General features: G+C 44.2%; 2 protein-coding genes across 8 annotated transcripts in view; one reads left to right on the top strand and one right to left on the bottom strand.

Moving 5' to 3' along the window:
- The window catches only part of ENOPH1 (enolase-phosphatase 1), a 71,193-nt gene that overhangs the window by 17,200 nt on the left and 37,820 nt on the right, over positions 1-16,173 (top strand). Inside the window, exon 1 of one of the 3 annotated variants that reach the window (XM_002717082.5) lies at positions 14,887-15,221. The exons of 1 other annotated variant lie outside the window; for it this stretch is intronic. In XM_002717082.5, the coding sequence (XP_002717128.3) occupies positions 15,138-15,221 (84 nt within the window). In that variant the 5' untranslated portion in view covers positions 14,887-15,137. Of the gene's footprint in view, positions 1-14,886; positions 15,222-16,173 lie in introns of those variants that run through there. One more of the 3 variants, XM_070047970.1, reaches the window with a different exon arrangement.
- On the bottom strand, positions 9,080-14,511 carry HNRNPDL (heterogeneous nuclear ribonucleoprotein D like). Of its 5 annotated transcripts, XR_007909205.2 has the most exons (9): positions 13,627-14,193; positions 12,661-12,829; positions 12,408-12,569; positions 11,839-11,970; positions 11,577-11,691; positions 10,887-11,057; positions 10,482-10,574; positions 10,007-10,111; positions 9,080-9,335 (listed from the first exon to the last, which is right to left on the bottom strand). XR_007909205.2 is itself a non-coding variant. In XM_017347472.3 (8 exons), exons 1-7 carry the CDS (start codon positions 14,058-14,060, stop codon positions 10,504-10,506), a joined length of 1,254 nt encoding a protein of 417 aa, XP_017202961.2. In that variant the 5' UTR covers positions 14,061-14,193; the 3' UTR covers positions 9,080-10,111; positions 10,482-10,503. The 5 variants fall into 5 exon arrangements, 3 of the variants coding, with proteins under 3 accessions (XP_017202961.2, XP_051675593.1, XP_051675592.1); XR_011378382.1 differs by having other exon boundaries at positions 10,007-10,574; XM_017347472.3 differs by having other exon boundaries at positions 9,080-10,111.

The raw sequence follows: 16,173 nt of genomic DNA, 5'->3' as shown, positions 1-16,173 counted from the left end.
TTTGAAGTTCTTTGCACCAAAATAAACTTATCTTTAATTCCATTTTCCATAAACTGTTTACAAAAAGATTTATTTATTTGAAAGGCAGAACAACAGAGACAGAGAGAAAGATTCTATTCTCTGGGTCACTCCCCAACTGGCCACAACAGCCAGGGTTGGACCAGGCTGAAGCTGATACTACATTTGGGTATCCCACATGGATGGGGGCCCATGTACTTGGGGCATCTTCAGGTGCCTTCCCAGGCATATTAGCAGGGAGCTGGACCAGAAGCAGGGTGGCTGGGACTCAAACCAGCACTCTGATATGGGATATGATGTAGCAAGCAGTGGCTTTAACCTGCTGTGATACAATGCTAACTCCTTTTCTCTTTTTTTTAGTTTATTTATTTGATAGGCAGAGTTACAAAGGGGCAGAGGTGGCCAGCGCCGCGGCTCACTTGGCTAATCCTCTGTGGTGCTGGCACCCCAGGTTCTAGTCCCAGTCGGGGTGCTGGATTCTGTCCTGGTTGCTCCTCTTCCAGTCCAGCTCTCTGCTGTGGCCCGGGAGTGCAGTGGAGGATGGGCCCTGCACCCGCATGGGAGACCAGGAGAAGCACCTGGCTCATTGTAACAAAGAGGCAGAGGCAGAGAGAGATCTTCGATACACTGGTTCATTCCCCAAATGACCACAACATCCGGAACTGAACCAATCCAAAGTCAGGAGCCAGCGGTTTCCTCCAGGTCTCCTATGTGGGTGCAGGGGTCCAAGGACTTGGGCCATCCTCCACTGCTTTCCCAGGCCGTGTCAGAGGGCTGGATTGGATGTGGAGCAGCCAGGTCCCAAACTGGCACCCATATGGGATGCCAGCACTGTGGGCAGAGACTTCACCCACTATGCCACACCTTCATAAATGTATACACCTTACAGTATACACTGGTGTATGCTAATACATGTGAATGTGATGCATGTTAAATATAAAAATATAAAAAAACAGTATGAAATATATATAATATATATAAATAAATATAAGAAGAATAGAGCATGATCTCAGGAGTGATTTCTGGGAGCCAGTGTCATGGGTGGTGCAGTGCATTAAGCTGCTGCCTGCAGTGCCGACATCCCATGTAAGCACTGTTTTGCGTCCCACTGTTCCACTTGGATTGAACTCTTGGGAAAGCAGTGAAAGATGACCCAAGTGCTAGGGTCCCTGTACCCATGTGTGAGATCTGGATGGAGTTCCAAGCTCCTGGCTTTGGCCTGGCCCAGTTCCAGCTACTATGGCCATGAGGAAGCTACTCTTCCTCTCTCCCTCTGTAACTCTGCCTTTCAAATAAAATAAGTCTTAAAAAAATAAAGGGCAGTGATTTCTGAAACAATTGAGAACTTTTGACAATTTGATGTACTGATATTTTCTCTTTCACATTGCATAAAAATGTTGTTAATACATTGTGACCATTGATCTTAATCAAGTTGCACTAAGTTTACTTATGATCCCAGAACTGTCAATCAAGAGAATAGTAATGTCTGTGTATTTGCTGGTTGTTTTGCTCGCTTCTATTAAAGAACTGGGAGAGAAAACTTTCTCTTTGGTAACCTTACTGAAATATGAGAAGAGTGATTTCATCAAGGCTCAAATATTTATGTCCAGAAAAAAGATGCAGATATGTTTTTAAATACTAGCCTGATAACAGCATGGATCTTTGCTGTGTGTCGTTTGCAGATCTGTATCTGCCACCAGCAAGTAGATCACCCTCTCTTGGGTCTAGGATATTTTAAAAAAATCCCACCGTTAGCAGAATATTTGAACTAGGGATACCTGAATTTTTCATTGCTTTAGATATAAGACAGAGGGAAAATAAAAAATCCTTTTGTTAATGTTCATATCTTGATATTCTGAAATATCAAGCTAATAGCAATTAAAATATTTTAGGGGTGAATATTTTCTCTAGTGGTTAAAATGATGGCTTGGATGTCCCTGTCCCAGAGTGGAGTACCTGGGTTCAGTACCCTGCCCTGGCTCCTGATTCTAGCTTCTTGATTCTGCTATCAGAGACCCTGGGAAGCATCAGTGATGGCTCAAGTAACTGGGTTCCTGTCACTCACCTGGGAGACCCGGAATAAGTTGCCGGATCCCAGTTTTACTTCCCTGATGTTGTAATTTGGGGAGTAAACCTTTCTCTCTGCCTTTCACATAAGAAGGGGGGAAAAAAAGGAAAAAATTATTTTTAATTACAGTAAAGGAAGTCCTAGATAAGGGTGGAGTTATTCTTAGTTTTGATAGGCTCTCGGAGTCCACTATTGTAAGGAAGAAGTATATGAAAAAAAAAAATAGATGTATATGGGGGGGGGGTCTTTGTTCCTAAATAAGTCTTTCAAATGTATTCAAAAATTATAATAGCAAGATACCTCAATATTTTTTTAAGATTTATTTATTTATTTGAAAGGCAGAGTTATAGAAAGGGAGACACAGAGAGAGAGAGTTATAGAACTCTTCCATTCTCTGGTTCATTCCCCAAATGGCAATGATGGGGAGGGCTGGACAGGCTGAAGCCAGGAGCCAGAAGCTTCTCCCAGGTCTCCCACATGGGTGGCAGGGGCCCAAGCACCTGTTTCATCCCCTGCTGCTCTCTCAGGTGCAGAGAGCTGGATCAGAACTAGAGCAGCCGACTTGAACCAGCACCCATATAGCACTGCAGGTTGCAGCTTTAGCTGCTATGCCACAGCGTAGATCCCTTATACTGCAATATTTTAAAATACTACTTATTTCCAGACTACGAAATAAACAATACTTATTCCAAAAATATCCATCCTTTATCTGTAATGGTTCAAAAAATTCCTAGATAGTAGTGAAACCTCTAGGATTCATTTTCAATATTGTAAGTGTAGTAGAAATAATGTATCATTAGAAAAATCTGCACAAACTGACAAATATCATCTTTTAATTTTTGGTTAGCATTATAGTAACTTGGAGACATGATGTTGATTATCATACTGTAGAAGCTCTGTTAGCTTTAATTAGTCATGGCATAATGAGAGCAATAGGAAGCTTTTTCAAAAAGTTATTGGAAAATGTGTTTTATCAGAAAACTATGCATACATTTCAAAATGTGTTTGCACCAAGATAAACTTTTTAATTCCATTTTACCTGAACATTTTATAGTATTCTTGAACACCAGAAATCAATCCAAACATCTACAACCAACTTACATTTGATCAAGGAGCTAAAACCAATTCATGGAGTAAGGAAAGTCTACTCAACAAATGGTGCTGGGAAAACTGAATTTCTAATGCAGAAGTATGAAGCAAGATCCCTACCTTACACCTTACACAAAAATCCACTCAACATGGATTAAAGATCTAACTCTACAACCCAACACCATCAAATTATCAGAGAACATCGGAGAAACACTGCAAGATATAGGCACAGGCAAAGTCTTCTTGGAAAAGACCCCAGAGGCACAGGCAGTCAAAGCCAAAATTAACAATTGAGATTACATCAAATTGAGAAGTTTCTGTACTGCAAAAAAAAAAAAGTCAGGAAAGTGAAGAGGCAACCAACAGAATGGGAGAAAATATTTGCAAATTATGCAACTGATAAAGGTTTAATAACCAGAATCTATAAAGAGATCAAGAAACTCAACAACAAAACAAACAACCCACTTAAGGGTTTAAGGACCTAAACAAACATTTTTCAAAAGAGGAAATCCAAACGGCCAACAGACACATGAAAAAATGTTCAGGATCACTAGCCATCAGGGAAATGCAAATCAAAACCACAATGTTTCATCTCACTCTGGTTAGAATGGCTCACATACAGAAATCAAGTAACAACAGATGTTGGTTAGGATATGGAGAGAAAGGCACACTAATCCACTGTTGGTGGGAATGCAAACTGGAAAAGCCACTATGGAAGACAGTTGTGAGATTCCTCAGAAACCTGAATATAGCCCTACCACACAATCCAGCCATCCTACTCCTTGGAATTTACCCAGGGGAAGTTAAATTGTTAAATAAAAGAGCTATCTGCACCTCAGTGTTTATTGCAGCTCAATTCACAATAGCTAATACATGGAATCAACCTAAATGCCCATCAACAGAAGACTGGATAAAGAAAATATGGGATATGTACTCTATAGAATACTATACAGTGGTAAAAACAAAAGTAAAATCCGGTCATTTGCAACAAAACGAAGGAATCCGGAAAACATCATGCTGAGTGAAATAAGCCAGATCCAAAGGGACAAATATCATAAGTTCTCCCTGATCTGTGACAACTGAGCACCTAAAAGGAAACCTGTAGAAGTGAACCTGACACTATGAAAAACAACTTTATCAGCCCTTGTCCTGACAAAAAAAATAAATTCTTGTATATAATATCCACCAATTTCATTGAATGTATCTTTGATAGAATGTATTTTTCAGCTGCTTTAGATTATCCAGGCTCAAGTTTCATCAGAGGAACATGAATGGATCAATTGTAACACAACCCTAGTTTCTCACAAAAGATCTCAGCATTCATAAAGTGTATTAATAATGTTAAGGCTAAAGGTCACTCCCAGAGTGACAAACACTGCAGAAACTTAAGGGTTTGATAGGAGCAGACATTTGGACTAGTAGGAAGACATCCACATCCCTTATCAGAAGAACTTAGTTGGCTTCTGACTCCAACTTCCTGCTAACACAACAGGAAGAGGCAACTGTTGTGGTTCAAGTCTCCCTGCTATCCACATGGGAGTCCTGCATTAAATTCTGGGCTCCGGACTTCAGCCATGCCCAGCTTTTGAGAACATTTGGGGAGTTAGCTGGCAGATAAGATCTCTGTCATAGTCTCTTCTCTGCTTGAAATAAAAAAGAGGCCAGTGGCACAGTGGGTTAAGCTACACCATGGGATGCTGGCATCCCATAGCGACAATAGTTCAACCCAGCTCTCTGCTGATCCACCTGGGAATGTGAAAGATGGTCTGATGGAAGACCCAGATGGAGTTCCAAAATCTTGGCCCTGGCCTGGCTCAACCCCAGCAGTTGCAGCTATTTGGGGAGTGAACTAGTGGATGGAAAATTTCTCTAACTCTGCCTTTAAATAAATTTTTTTAAAAAAAGGTTTGATACATCTTTAAGATTAAAAAATGTAATCAGTTGGTGTTTTAAAATTCAATTAGATAACTTCCCCAACTTGAAAAATTTTTAAATTTTTTATTTGAGAGGTAATTACAGTGAGAGAGACAGAGAGAAAGAGGTCTTCCGTCCGTTGGTTCACTCTCCACAACAGCCAGAGCTGCACTTATCGAAAGCCAGGAGCCAGGTGCTTCTTCTGGGTCTCCCACGTGGGTGCAGGGGCCCAAGGACTTGGATCATCTTCCACTGCTTTCCCAGGTCACAGAGAGAGCTTGATTGAAAGAGCCGCAGCCAGGGCTCAAACCGGCACCCATATGGGATGCTGGCGCCGCAGGCAGAGGACTAACTCATTGTGCCATGGCATCGGCCCCCCCCAACTTGAAAATTAATCGAGGTTTTGAGTAGGATCCTTTATGGGGTTAACCATACTTCTCTGTCATTGATAAATTATATAGTGTTCACCAGGCCAATGCAAATAGCTAAATGAAGAACATCTGGGGGACTGGTATTACGGACTAGAGGGTTGAGCTGCCACTTGTGATGCCAACATCCCATATGAGCGCCGGGTTCCTGTTACCACTTGGCTTCTGCTCCCTGCTAATGCGCCTACAAAAGCAGATGACCCAAGTGCTTGGGCCCTTGCCCCCATGTAGAGAACCCAGAGGAAGCTCCTGGCTCTGGCCCAGCCAACCCTGTCATTGCAGCCATTTGGGGAATAAACCAGCGAATGGAGTCTCTGCGTTTCAATACATAAATCTTTAAAAAAAATCTGAAATTTTTTGTACTTCATCACTGATAGCAAATACAACCAATTTGTTATGCGTCAACAACTTCAAGAGCCTTTTTAAGCCATCTAGCTTTGAAAGAAGCCTGTAACTTCCTTGAAACTACAATTAAAGTATTAAGTATAGACATCCATCTTTTAGCAAGACCATTCATTTTTGGTTAGATTCTTCAAAAAGCGTGAAAACTTTCCTATGTTTCTCACAATTTCTATCTCATGCCAGTCTTTTGAAAAAACCAAACTCTAAGACTTGAAAATCTTAATTTGAACAGGATTTGCCAACTCACAAAGACATTTAAATCCCAAAGCATTGTTAAGCATTAACACTAATGGTCAACCGATTTAGGGTGGCAGCTTAATGCTGGTGTCTGGGAGGTGGGCCTAGTGGGAGGCCTTTAGGTCTTTCCCTCTGATAGCCTTGGTTTTGAGTTCATTTTGCTTCCTGGATTACCCTGAGACCTTCCCCCCAGAGCTTTTCACCATCCACTGCTTCCTTTTAACACCAGTATAATGGGACTGGCCTGATATTAGACTGTCAACATTCAAGTTAGCTTCTTTTAGGTTCATGAAAAGCTGGTACAATTTTGGACATACTCAGTCCCCACACTTCAAGATTACAGTATACTTCCACAACTGGGGACAGAGAAGGGTAAAATCAGCAATAAAGTTATCATGATAGCACAAGTTGTCCTGAAACTTCAGCTAGTACCCTGTAATCCCCAAACCACCAGTCCTTCCCTGCAGTTGTTAAGTATTGGTTGAGAAGTCAAAGGTGTATTTTTATTTTTTGCTATTACATCAACCTTTTCTAAAATTCCACATCCAGTGTTTCAAAAAAATGTAAAACCCCAACTAATCCTAAAAGGACAGCACATATTTTTATGGCAATGTATTTCAGAACTTATAAAAACAAGTTGCAATGCTTTTGTTCAAAAAGCTGAGACTACAAATTATGTAACAAATCTGTTAGACTGAGTTTAAGAGCAGGATTTTTAAATAATCGCAATTGCTAAATTTTGCTCAATAGAACCAAATAGGTACATATACACATCTATTAAAAATTGTCTACCTACCTAAAATTCTTGAAGCACAATTGATGAAATCTGGCATATGTTTGAACCAAATTCTGATAAATGAATAATCAACTTCCTATTCAGAGATGCCCTTGTGCTAAATTTAAGTTAGCAAGGGATCCTTCCACAAAAATGGAATTAGTCTCTGCTTCTGCATGTAAAGTATTCCAACAGGTTATGTCAAGTCTTACACCTTGAAAGTGGCTGAGTTTGATACAGACGTGATAACCAATGAAACTAAGATTTTCTGTTAGGATGAGTTAACATCACATAGAACTTTGGTCAAAACAGTTGCAAAGCATGTTTAACAAGACATACAGGCTAACTTGGCTGTATTAGATACTTCAGAATTCCATTTTCACCCCACACCCCCTGGAAGAAACAACCAAACTAAGAGGTTGCTCTTAAATGAACAGGAGTGGATCTTGATACTAAATTTAGTTTGCTCAACTGAAAAGAGCCTAGAGCACTTAGCCATAGTCCATTTATTTCAAATGTACATCAGTTGACAAACTGCTAAGACCCTAAAAACTGAATTAAATCCAGAGTCCAGAGCCCCTGGGGGCAGAAACAAGTACATTTCACTCCCCCTTCAATTCTTTGTGAAGCATCTCCGACAATAATCTGTAGACAGTGTTCTTTTCTCAAAGTAATACATATCAAGACTTGATTAAGAGTTTAGATTTTGTTTAAAAAGCTTTTATTCATTTTGATCAGGGAAAAGGACAATCTCAATGTCAACTCATCACCTAATCATAAATTTGAACTTACAGGATTCACTACCCTACTGTACCTACTGACAACAACTGAAACTCTCTCTCCCCTTCCCTAATGTTGCATGTTCAAATAAACAAACAGAATCCCTTCCAACAGCCAGCAGTGGTACTTGGCCTAGGTCTAAGGTCAAATAGTAAAGCAGGAGCAAAACAAGGCCAAGAGCACTGTAACTGGATAGCCCAGCAAGTACAAACATCATTCAAAGTTGGAGGCATCAAATTTTTTTTAAATGGTGGGAATCAGCGCACACACACACACACACACACACAGAAAACAAAAAACTTACAGTGGTAGAGTGTGAGACCAATTACTCTACATGTGAACATGGATGCCAACTCCAGAAGCTAATATGGAACCATGGAAACCAATTTCCCTAAACCCAACTATACTGCATTTAAAATTCAAAGCTTCTATTACCTAGGACTTTTCTAAAACCTAGATATAAAACTTTTTCCAATGCACCAGGAAGACACATTATGATGTGACTCAAGTCACATATGAAATTGACATTAACACACCTGACTTAATGCATATCCCTTCCATCACTCCTTCCGTGCCTGAATATGGAAATAAACAGCAGTTAACTGCTCAGCTCATGCACTAACTGCATTAAAAATAGTATTTAGCTATCAGTAACTTTTTCTAACTTGACATGTTAACAGATTAACCCAGCTTCCTAAGAATGCCCAAATAGAAAATATTTAGTCTGGTAGCTTACCAACAGAACACAAGGAAAGTATTCTGCCACTACGTCCAATTTTAATCTTTTCACTCTAACTTCAATGGATACCATCAGACCTGTCTGCCAAAACCCTTATCAATGCTCTTGTTAAACCAGAATGCCTACTGATTTTACAGTACTATTTCCTGTTCATCTGAAATTTTTAAAATCAAAGGAACTGAAGTCAGAATATTAAGATTAGCGAAAGTTTTTGCAGGGAGACCATCAATTAACTGTTTAGCAAGTAATTAGGAAATCATAAATGGCTCTCCAGAAAAAGGAATAAAGCAAATGGGAGCTATTGTATTAACAAGTTCTGTTGTAAAAGTGAAAACACAATCTAAAAGACATAGAGTCTACCAGAAAAGCCTCCACTAATCCCAATACAATGGCTTTCATAGCCTCCAAGCAACCAGAGAGGAAAGAACATTACTTAGGGATATGGTAGAAGCCTCAAACAAAGCACAGGATGCATCTACATGAACAGGGAACAGGGTCACACTGTAGCTGGCTATTCATGAAGGACCACAGTGTCTCCTTGTAGACTACATATGCCCTAAAAAATAAACTGTGCCTTAATTATTGCTTAAAGTACATCTTACAGAGCTATGCAGTACCTGACGCAGAAAAACAATCACATAAGGAAGCATTTATTTGAGGTTTAACATGAAATCATACAAATAAAATTTGTATAAACACAAATCCACATTGAGTCATAACACGGATAGCAAAGGACAAAGTAAAAACAAAACTAGTTGGCGGCTATATACAGTTGGACACATTTGTGCCTTGTACACTAGAAAGTCTTTTACAAAATAATCATCTTAGATCAACAGAAGACCAATCTTCAGTGTCCTTCTGCAAGATGGGTTTCTTTAGCATCTCCTAAAAATAAAAACAAAATAACAATTACATTTGTGCAAGTCTGACAGGCTTTCAAAGGTCCACTTTCATGAATTGCTTTAAGTCCTCACTTTATTCTTCAATAATTAAAGATCACATGCATATTTATTGTCAAAATGCAGTTTGGGTAATTAACTCACCCTGGAGTTCCCAAATGATAATAAATTCGCATCTATTCAGTAGACAACCTGGGAATGCAAGCCTCCCATCTTTGTGGGTTGAACAGATTAAAGCCCACTAGAAATATCTCTAGTAAGCCAAACAAAATGCTGTCACAAATAAGAATTTCGGATGGGGCATTGTATTACAAGAAAATGAATTGCTTTTGTGCATATGATCTTTAATTTATATCCCAGATTTAAAAGTTCTTGTTTTGGTTTGTAGATTTCACTATTAGCTATAAAAAGAAAAAGCAAGCATTAAATCTTAAAGAATGAACACTTAAAATGAGGCTCCACAATTGAAATACAACACTAAACAGAAGACCAAAATGATTAAGCTGTAAAAAGGCATTTATGTACTTTAACTCCTGTAAAAAACCATTTAAGTTAAGTTTAGACACTTAATCTCCAAAAAGATTAAAAAAGAAGCCAAAGTCTGAAGTTTTCCACTTTAATCTTTACGCTGGTACATGAAGTTGGAAGAGACCATACCACAGGACAGCGTTTTCTGGTGTATGCCTTGCGCTCTGCCCGCAACGTGCGACCCCCAGAGATAGACGTGGTCAGGGTGACACACGGCCTGCAATGAAGTTCCCGCTGGCGGGTACAAACAAGGTATAATGTCAGAGTTAGAAGACAACATTCTTGTTTTCCTTAAGTTGTACCCATTTCAGTACTTTACCTGTTAATAGTTCTAAAAAGTTTAATTATTCCTCTAGACCACCTGGTACACAAAGCAAACAGAAAAACTCTTAAGTTTTTCTGTAATACTAAAGAAGGTGAGGTAAGACTTTAAAGTTAAAGATCTATAGACACTTTAGGCAAAACAGGCTCATAAAGTGATTAAAAATTAACAATTTAGTAAAAACAGCTACATAATATTGTTTTTACTTATTTTCCATTTGTCTATTGATCTTTAAATTAAATTTAGACATTTTTCACTGGGTTCTTGCACTCTTATACACACCTGTTTTCTCCAGAGTCCTCCTTTAGTATGGCTGGTAATTATTTTGGTGATTGCCACCCCCTCGAGATGCCTTGCCATAAGTGCTCTGTTGACCTATTTTGAAAAAACAAATTCTATTAAGCAGTTTTCTATGACTTGGTTTCTTTACAAACATTTAAAAAAAAAACCTAACACCATTTAATACTTTGCATGCTGAACAACATATTAAGTTAACTTGTCATTAATAAAATAGCTATAAATTACACACCCTAGTACTCTTGTAACCAGGTATCTGCATCAGCATAATCACCCTATAACATGCTTCAAAATAACTCCAAGCATGTCAATAAATGGAAAATCCAAAGACATACACTTTCAGAATGGGATTGTATGCTTGGTTTATGAAAATAAGTTAAATGTTCTTACCACTGTAGTCTGCATATCCCTGTCCATATCCATAGTTCCCATAGTTATACCCAGTATAATCATATCCGCCATAGCCACTATAGTTTTGATCACCACCATAGGCACTATTGTAATTTCCATATCCTTGATCATAATAGTTATTAAATCCTTGGTTCCAGTTTTGGCCCTGACCTGAAACAATGCACAATGATTGTTAGGAAACAACTTCTGACCCCAAGTCCTAACATAAAACGATGTGTTTCTGTTCCTCACTCTGCAATCTTAAATGACAATGGATACAGAGCTATCTGCTCCAAGAGTTTAACTTGTAAAATTAACAAGGAAGCAGAAAGTCCAACTGTGCCAGTATCAAGGTTCCCAAATGTCACTGGAAATCATTACATTTTTTCCCATACAATTATAGACTATTAGGCTGTTCTGGTTAAATCGAGGCCTCCAGCCCAACAAAGGCAATCAGACCAGCCACACGACGTCAACAGCATTGCCTCCCTATCTGTGATGACACTGTCAGTGGCCATTCACTGCTTCAGGTGAAAACAATTGGCTTGTTACTAACCCCTCCCCCACACACAGCTGAGCAGTTTCCATACTAGGACAGCTTTAAACTTAGCCTTTCCTCTTTAAGGGCTTACCCTACATTTGACAGTATGCAGCTGCTCCCATGCAGTTACTTCAAGAATTAAGGCTCACCTCGGCCACGACCCCTAGTACCACCTCGGCCACCAGCTGCAGCACCTCGTCCTCCTTTCTGTTGTTGCTGTTGCTGCCTATATACTTCTTTAGGTTGTGCAACTTTGATTTCACACTATAAACAAATAAAAACACATAAACACTTGATAGAAGTTTTCTTTTTAAATATTAAACGACTTCATTCTTCTTCTAAGAGACTGAAACACTATTTCAGTAAAAATCCCCCCCAAATTTCTCATGTAATGTAACTAAATGGGTTTACCTTCCCAGAACCAATTTGATGGTATCTGCTTTCCAACAATTTCTTTACTGGCTCTTCATCTGTGTATGTGATAAAGCAAAACCCTCTTCTTTCATTTGTTTTTGTATCCATGGGAAGTTCAATGTTTTCAATCTGAAATCCAGATGCACACTCAAGATCATGCAGTAATGAAACGAAGCTACCAGAGTTTCAGAATGCCACAGGTGCTTTTCACGCTTCAACACGTTATTCTAAGCAGATGACTTCCGTGCAGACACCACAGTTTTACTGTCAACACCAATATCGAATGACTTGATGCTGAGAGTTAACACATCCTTTACTCACCACACTTCGTACCCGGGAGCCGTCTCTAGTCATTAGGTCAGAACACTCAGCACTCTTAAAAGAAGTAGGTTTTGAGCAGAAACAAATTTGAGGCTGGTTTCCATGCCGGCAGAGAAAGATGCAGTTAAGCTGCGGTCACTGAAGCGACTTAACCAGCAACCTAACCCCACCCTTGTGAAAGACGACTTGCCAGGGATGAACATTCTTATAAACCCAAGACCTATGGAAACATAATCACAGCGCACCTCTCCAAAGGCTCCAAAATATTCTTTAATTTGCTCTTCAGAAGTATCTGGACTCAATCCACCCACAAAAACCTTTTTAGGGGGTTCTTTCCCTTTTAAAGCTTTGGCCCTTTTCGGGTCTATCAATTTGCCATCCAGTTTGTGTTCTTTCAGTTCCAAAACCTAGAAAAAACAAAATTACACATGACAGCCATAGCCAAAGCCCAGGACCACCTGCCAACACACACTCATACACTGGGAAACACATCCCTACCTTATCAACACTAGCAGCATCTTTGAAAAGCACAAATCCAAATCCTCTTGATCTTCCCGTGACCGGATCTGTTTTAATTGTACAGTCTACAACTTCTCCAAATCGAGACAAATATTCAGTCAGATCTTTTTTGCTCGTATCCCAGCTCAAGCCTCCAATAAACATTTTACTAAAAACAAAAGTTATTTTTACAGTGTTTAGTAGTAACCCAAATGACGACTTCGGCCCAATTACCAGATTAAATTCATCCAATTAAGTGCACGCAATTCAACCTACGTTTACAGACATGCACGAACAGACCGCAAAAAAAAAAAAAAAAAAAATCACAAAATCCCACCCAGAACAGTATGGACAAACGGTTCTCATGCTTTGTGTAACGCCAAGCTTAAAAGGAGCCAGTGCAAGAAGCCAAAGGTCCCGTCCAGATCGCCGCCGGTTAGAAATCTCAACTTTCTAAACAATCTCATGCATCCAGGTCCCACCCTCCTCCTCAGATGTCCAGCCAACGTTCCACGTAGGGAACTTGTCATAGCGCATCCTGGGGACCAGGGGACCAGCTGCCCGCTGGTGCCCAAACCAGGAGTTCCCCAAAGTCGCCCCAGGAATCCCAGGCGCAGGAGCGGACACAAACACACACACGCGCACACAATGAAGAGGCGGCGGCAGCTGCAGCATGTGGCGCAGCCAGGCCGGCCCCTCCCCCCAGCCCCACGCGGCGCCTGCGCACTCGGGACACAGACGCTGCCGCCCTCCTCCTCTAACCCCTCCGCCCTTCCCCCACCCTCCGCGGGCCTCTCGAGTCTCCCCCGCCGGCTCTTACTTTCCTCTTCCCTCCAAGCTAGCAGGGCCCAGCGGGCACGCGGGGGTTCGCCTCCTGGCAAGAACCGGGCCAGCGCGCGGCTCCCGAGGGCCGAAGGGCGCGTGCGACGCGCTGGGGGAGGGGGAGAGGGGAGAGGCGTGCGGTACCCGTCATCCTGCTGATTCTTGCTAGCGTTGATCTTGGATCCCTCCGCGAACTCCTCTATGTTGCTGTACTCGTTCATATCCTCCATGGCGGCGGAGCGGTCGGCAGGGGGGTGCTGGCGCGCAGTGCGGGTCGCGGCGGCGGAGCGTTGTATGGAGCTGGATTTAAAATGGCGGCGGAAGAGATCCGGGCGCCGCCTGCGCCCTCCCTTTATAGCCGCCCCGCCCGCCAATCGGGAGGGCTGCTGCGCGGTGACGTGGCGCTGGCTCCGGCGCGCCCCCTGCCGGGCGGAGCTGGCAGCGAGCGACGGGAGCAGTGGGGCGAGCTGCCGCGGGGCCCGCGGCCGCCAATGGGAGAGGCTGCGGGAGGCTAAAGTAGCGGGCGCGGAGGGGAACAATGGCGGCGGCGCATGGGAGAGCCGGGGCGGGACCTCCATCGCGGCCCTCCTGGTGAGGAGCGAGGGGTCGCGGGCCTGGGAGGAGAGGAGAGCGTCCGGGGGCCAGAAATCCCGAGCGGCGCTGTCGCAGGACCACAGTCCCTCTTGCCTTGAGAGCCTTTGTCTCTGCCGTCCGGTCCGGCCCACTGCTAGCAAAGAGCCGCCAACACTGCCTTGGGCCGCCCTCGGTCCCTCAGAGCGGAGCTGCTGCGACGGCTGCTCCTGTCGGCTAGCACCGCGGCCCGGCTGCTCCGGCGCTGGCGGCTGAAGCGGCGAGCGCTCGCCCGCCCGTCCGCGCGCACGCGTGTTTTGTCCTCGAGCTGGCTGGAACCAGCCGAACAGGAAGCGAGCGCAGCGGCGCGGCGCGGGCGTCTCTTCCGCTAGGAGCTCGGGCGCGCGAGGCGAGGGGGCGCGGCGGGCCCCCCAGCGCGGTTCGGCCGCAGCCGAGGCCCCGGACGGCCTCCTCCGCGTGCCGGGGCGGGAGGCGGGGCGGGAGGCCCGGTCGGGATGCTGTCAATATGCAAAAGCGGAGGCAGTGGGCGGGGTGGGGGTGGGGGCTAGGTGCCGTAGAGGGCAAGGGGCACTCACATCCCCGGCGCGCCCCTCGCGGGCCTCCCGTCTGCACGTGCCCCAGGCCTCTCCCCGCTTGCTCAACCCGTCTGCGGAAGGCGCGTACCCGCGCGCCCGGCTCCCGCGTTCGCTTCTTTGTTCCCGCCCACGCGAGGCCCAGTTTGACGGGCCGCCTTCCTGGCCAATCGGCGCTGGCGCCGGCGCCTGCCCCGCCCTCCTGGGGGGGGGACACGGCCGGGACCCGCCCCCTCCCTCTGCCCACGTGGTGTGGAGCTCCCGCCCCGCACAGCTCGCGAGTTTCGGGCCTCTGGAGGGCCGCGCTGTCTCGCACTTCCAGGTTCGCCGAGGTGGCCTCTCCGCTAGGCGCTTCAGGCCGCGCGCGGTCGCCGGCTCCGAGGTGGTAGCCGGGCTGTTGGGGAGCCCAAGACGGTCCTGGGGGCGCCGCCGACGCCGCCCTCGGCCTTTGGTACCCGTAGGCCGATCCCCGAAATAGCATCCGGTAGGGAAATGGTCGTGCTTTCGGTGCCCGCCGAAGTCACTGTGATCCTGTTAGATATCGAAGGTACCACAACCCCGATTTCTTTCGTGAAGGTGAGGGGCGGAAGGGAGCGGGGAAGTTAACTGTGCTTATTTATTTATTTATTTTTTAAGTGTTGCAGACCTTGCGGAGGCTCAGGAGAGGCGGTGTGGCTGCGTCCCCTGCGGAATGGGGAGGTTGCGGGCGCCTCTCACGGCACCATCTTCTCCCTCCGCTGTCCTTGCTCCGGATTAGATGCACATGGGTGGGCAGCGATGGGATGGGCGGGTCGGTCGGGGTGGCCGGCAGGTGAGCGCCCGCCTTGTGCTCGGCCGAGCCCGGGGAGGCGGTGACCTCGATGTGTTGGTCCTGAAGGCTTCTTGTCCCCCCGAATGGAAAGCCCGGAGTGTCCTGGTGACTTTTCTTGGGCGGTAATGGCTGCTGTATGCCCCTTCCCACCCATGCTGTTAGCGGCCGACAACCGCACACCGTTCTCTGACTCGACTGGGCTGTGTGGTCCCTGGTGCTGACTTACTGCGCTGTAGGACACTTGCAGATTCCGTTCATCCTTAGCTGGCCATGGAAGCTTGAAGCTCCTGTGATCACATCCCGCCTGGGGTGTCCCTGTTAACCAACAGCCGTCTACGCCCAGTTCGCAAGCCTACGGCTCCGCGTGATAGCCGGCTGCTTGCTTCCACGTCTGTCTGGTGCAATATCTGTAAGAGTTCCTGGGGCCTCGGCTTTTCTTTATTTAACTTCCAGAAGCTTAAGAATTCATCTCAGATGCAACTGTTAATTAGGGATGCTTGTGTACAATAATCAAAGAATTATTGTTTACGAAGTATGAAGGTATGAGAACCCTGTCTTCCAAAAAAAAATAAGCAGCCTGAGTCTTAAATTCTGTTTAGATTTTAAGTTAGTTTTAAAAATTACCCGTAAGGAATGATTTTCTCTATGTAGGTTGTAATAAACCCGTGTACACTTTTGAGACTCCAAATAAACAAACCCTTACAAATTTTTAAATGA

The sequence above is a fragment of the Oryctolagus cuniculus genome, chromosome 8 (assembly GCF_964237555.1).
Source record: "Oryctolagus cuniculus chromosome 8, mOryCun1.1, whole genome shotgun sequence".
In the NCBI taxonomy this organism is placed as follows: domain Eukaryota; kingdom Metazoa; phylum Chordata; class Mammalia; order Lagomorpha; family Leporidae; genus Oryctolagus; species Oryctolagus cuniculus.
This window is presented reverse-complemented; position numbering and strand designations above follow the sequence as displayed.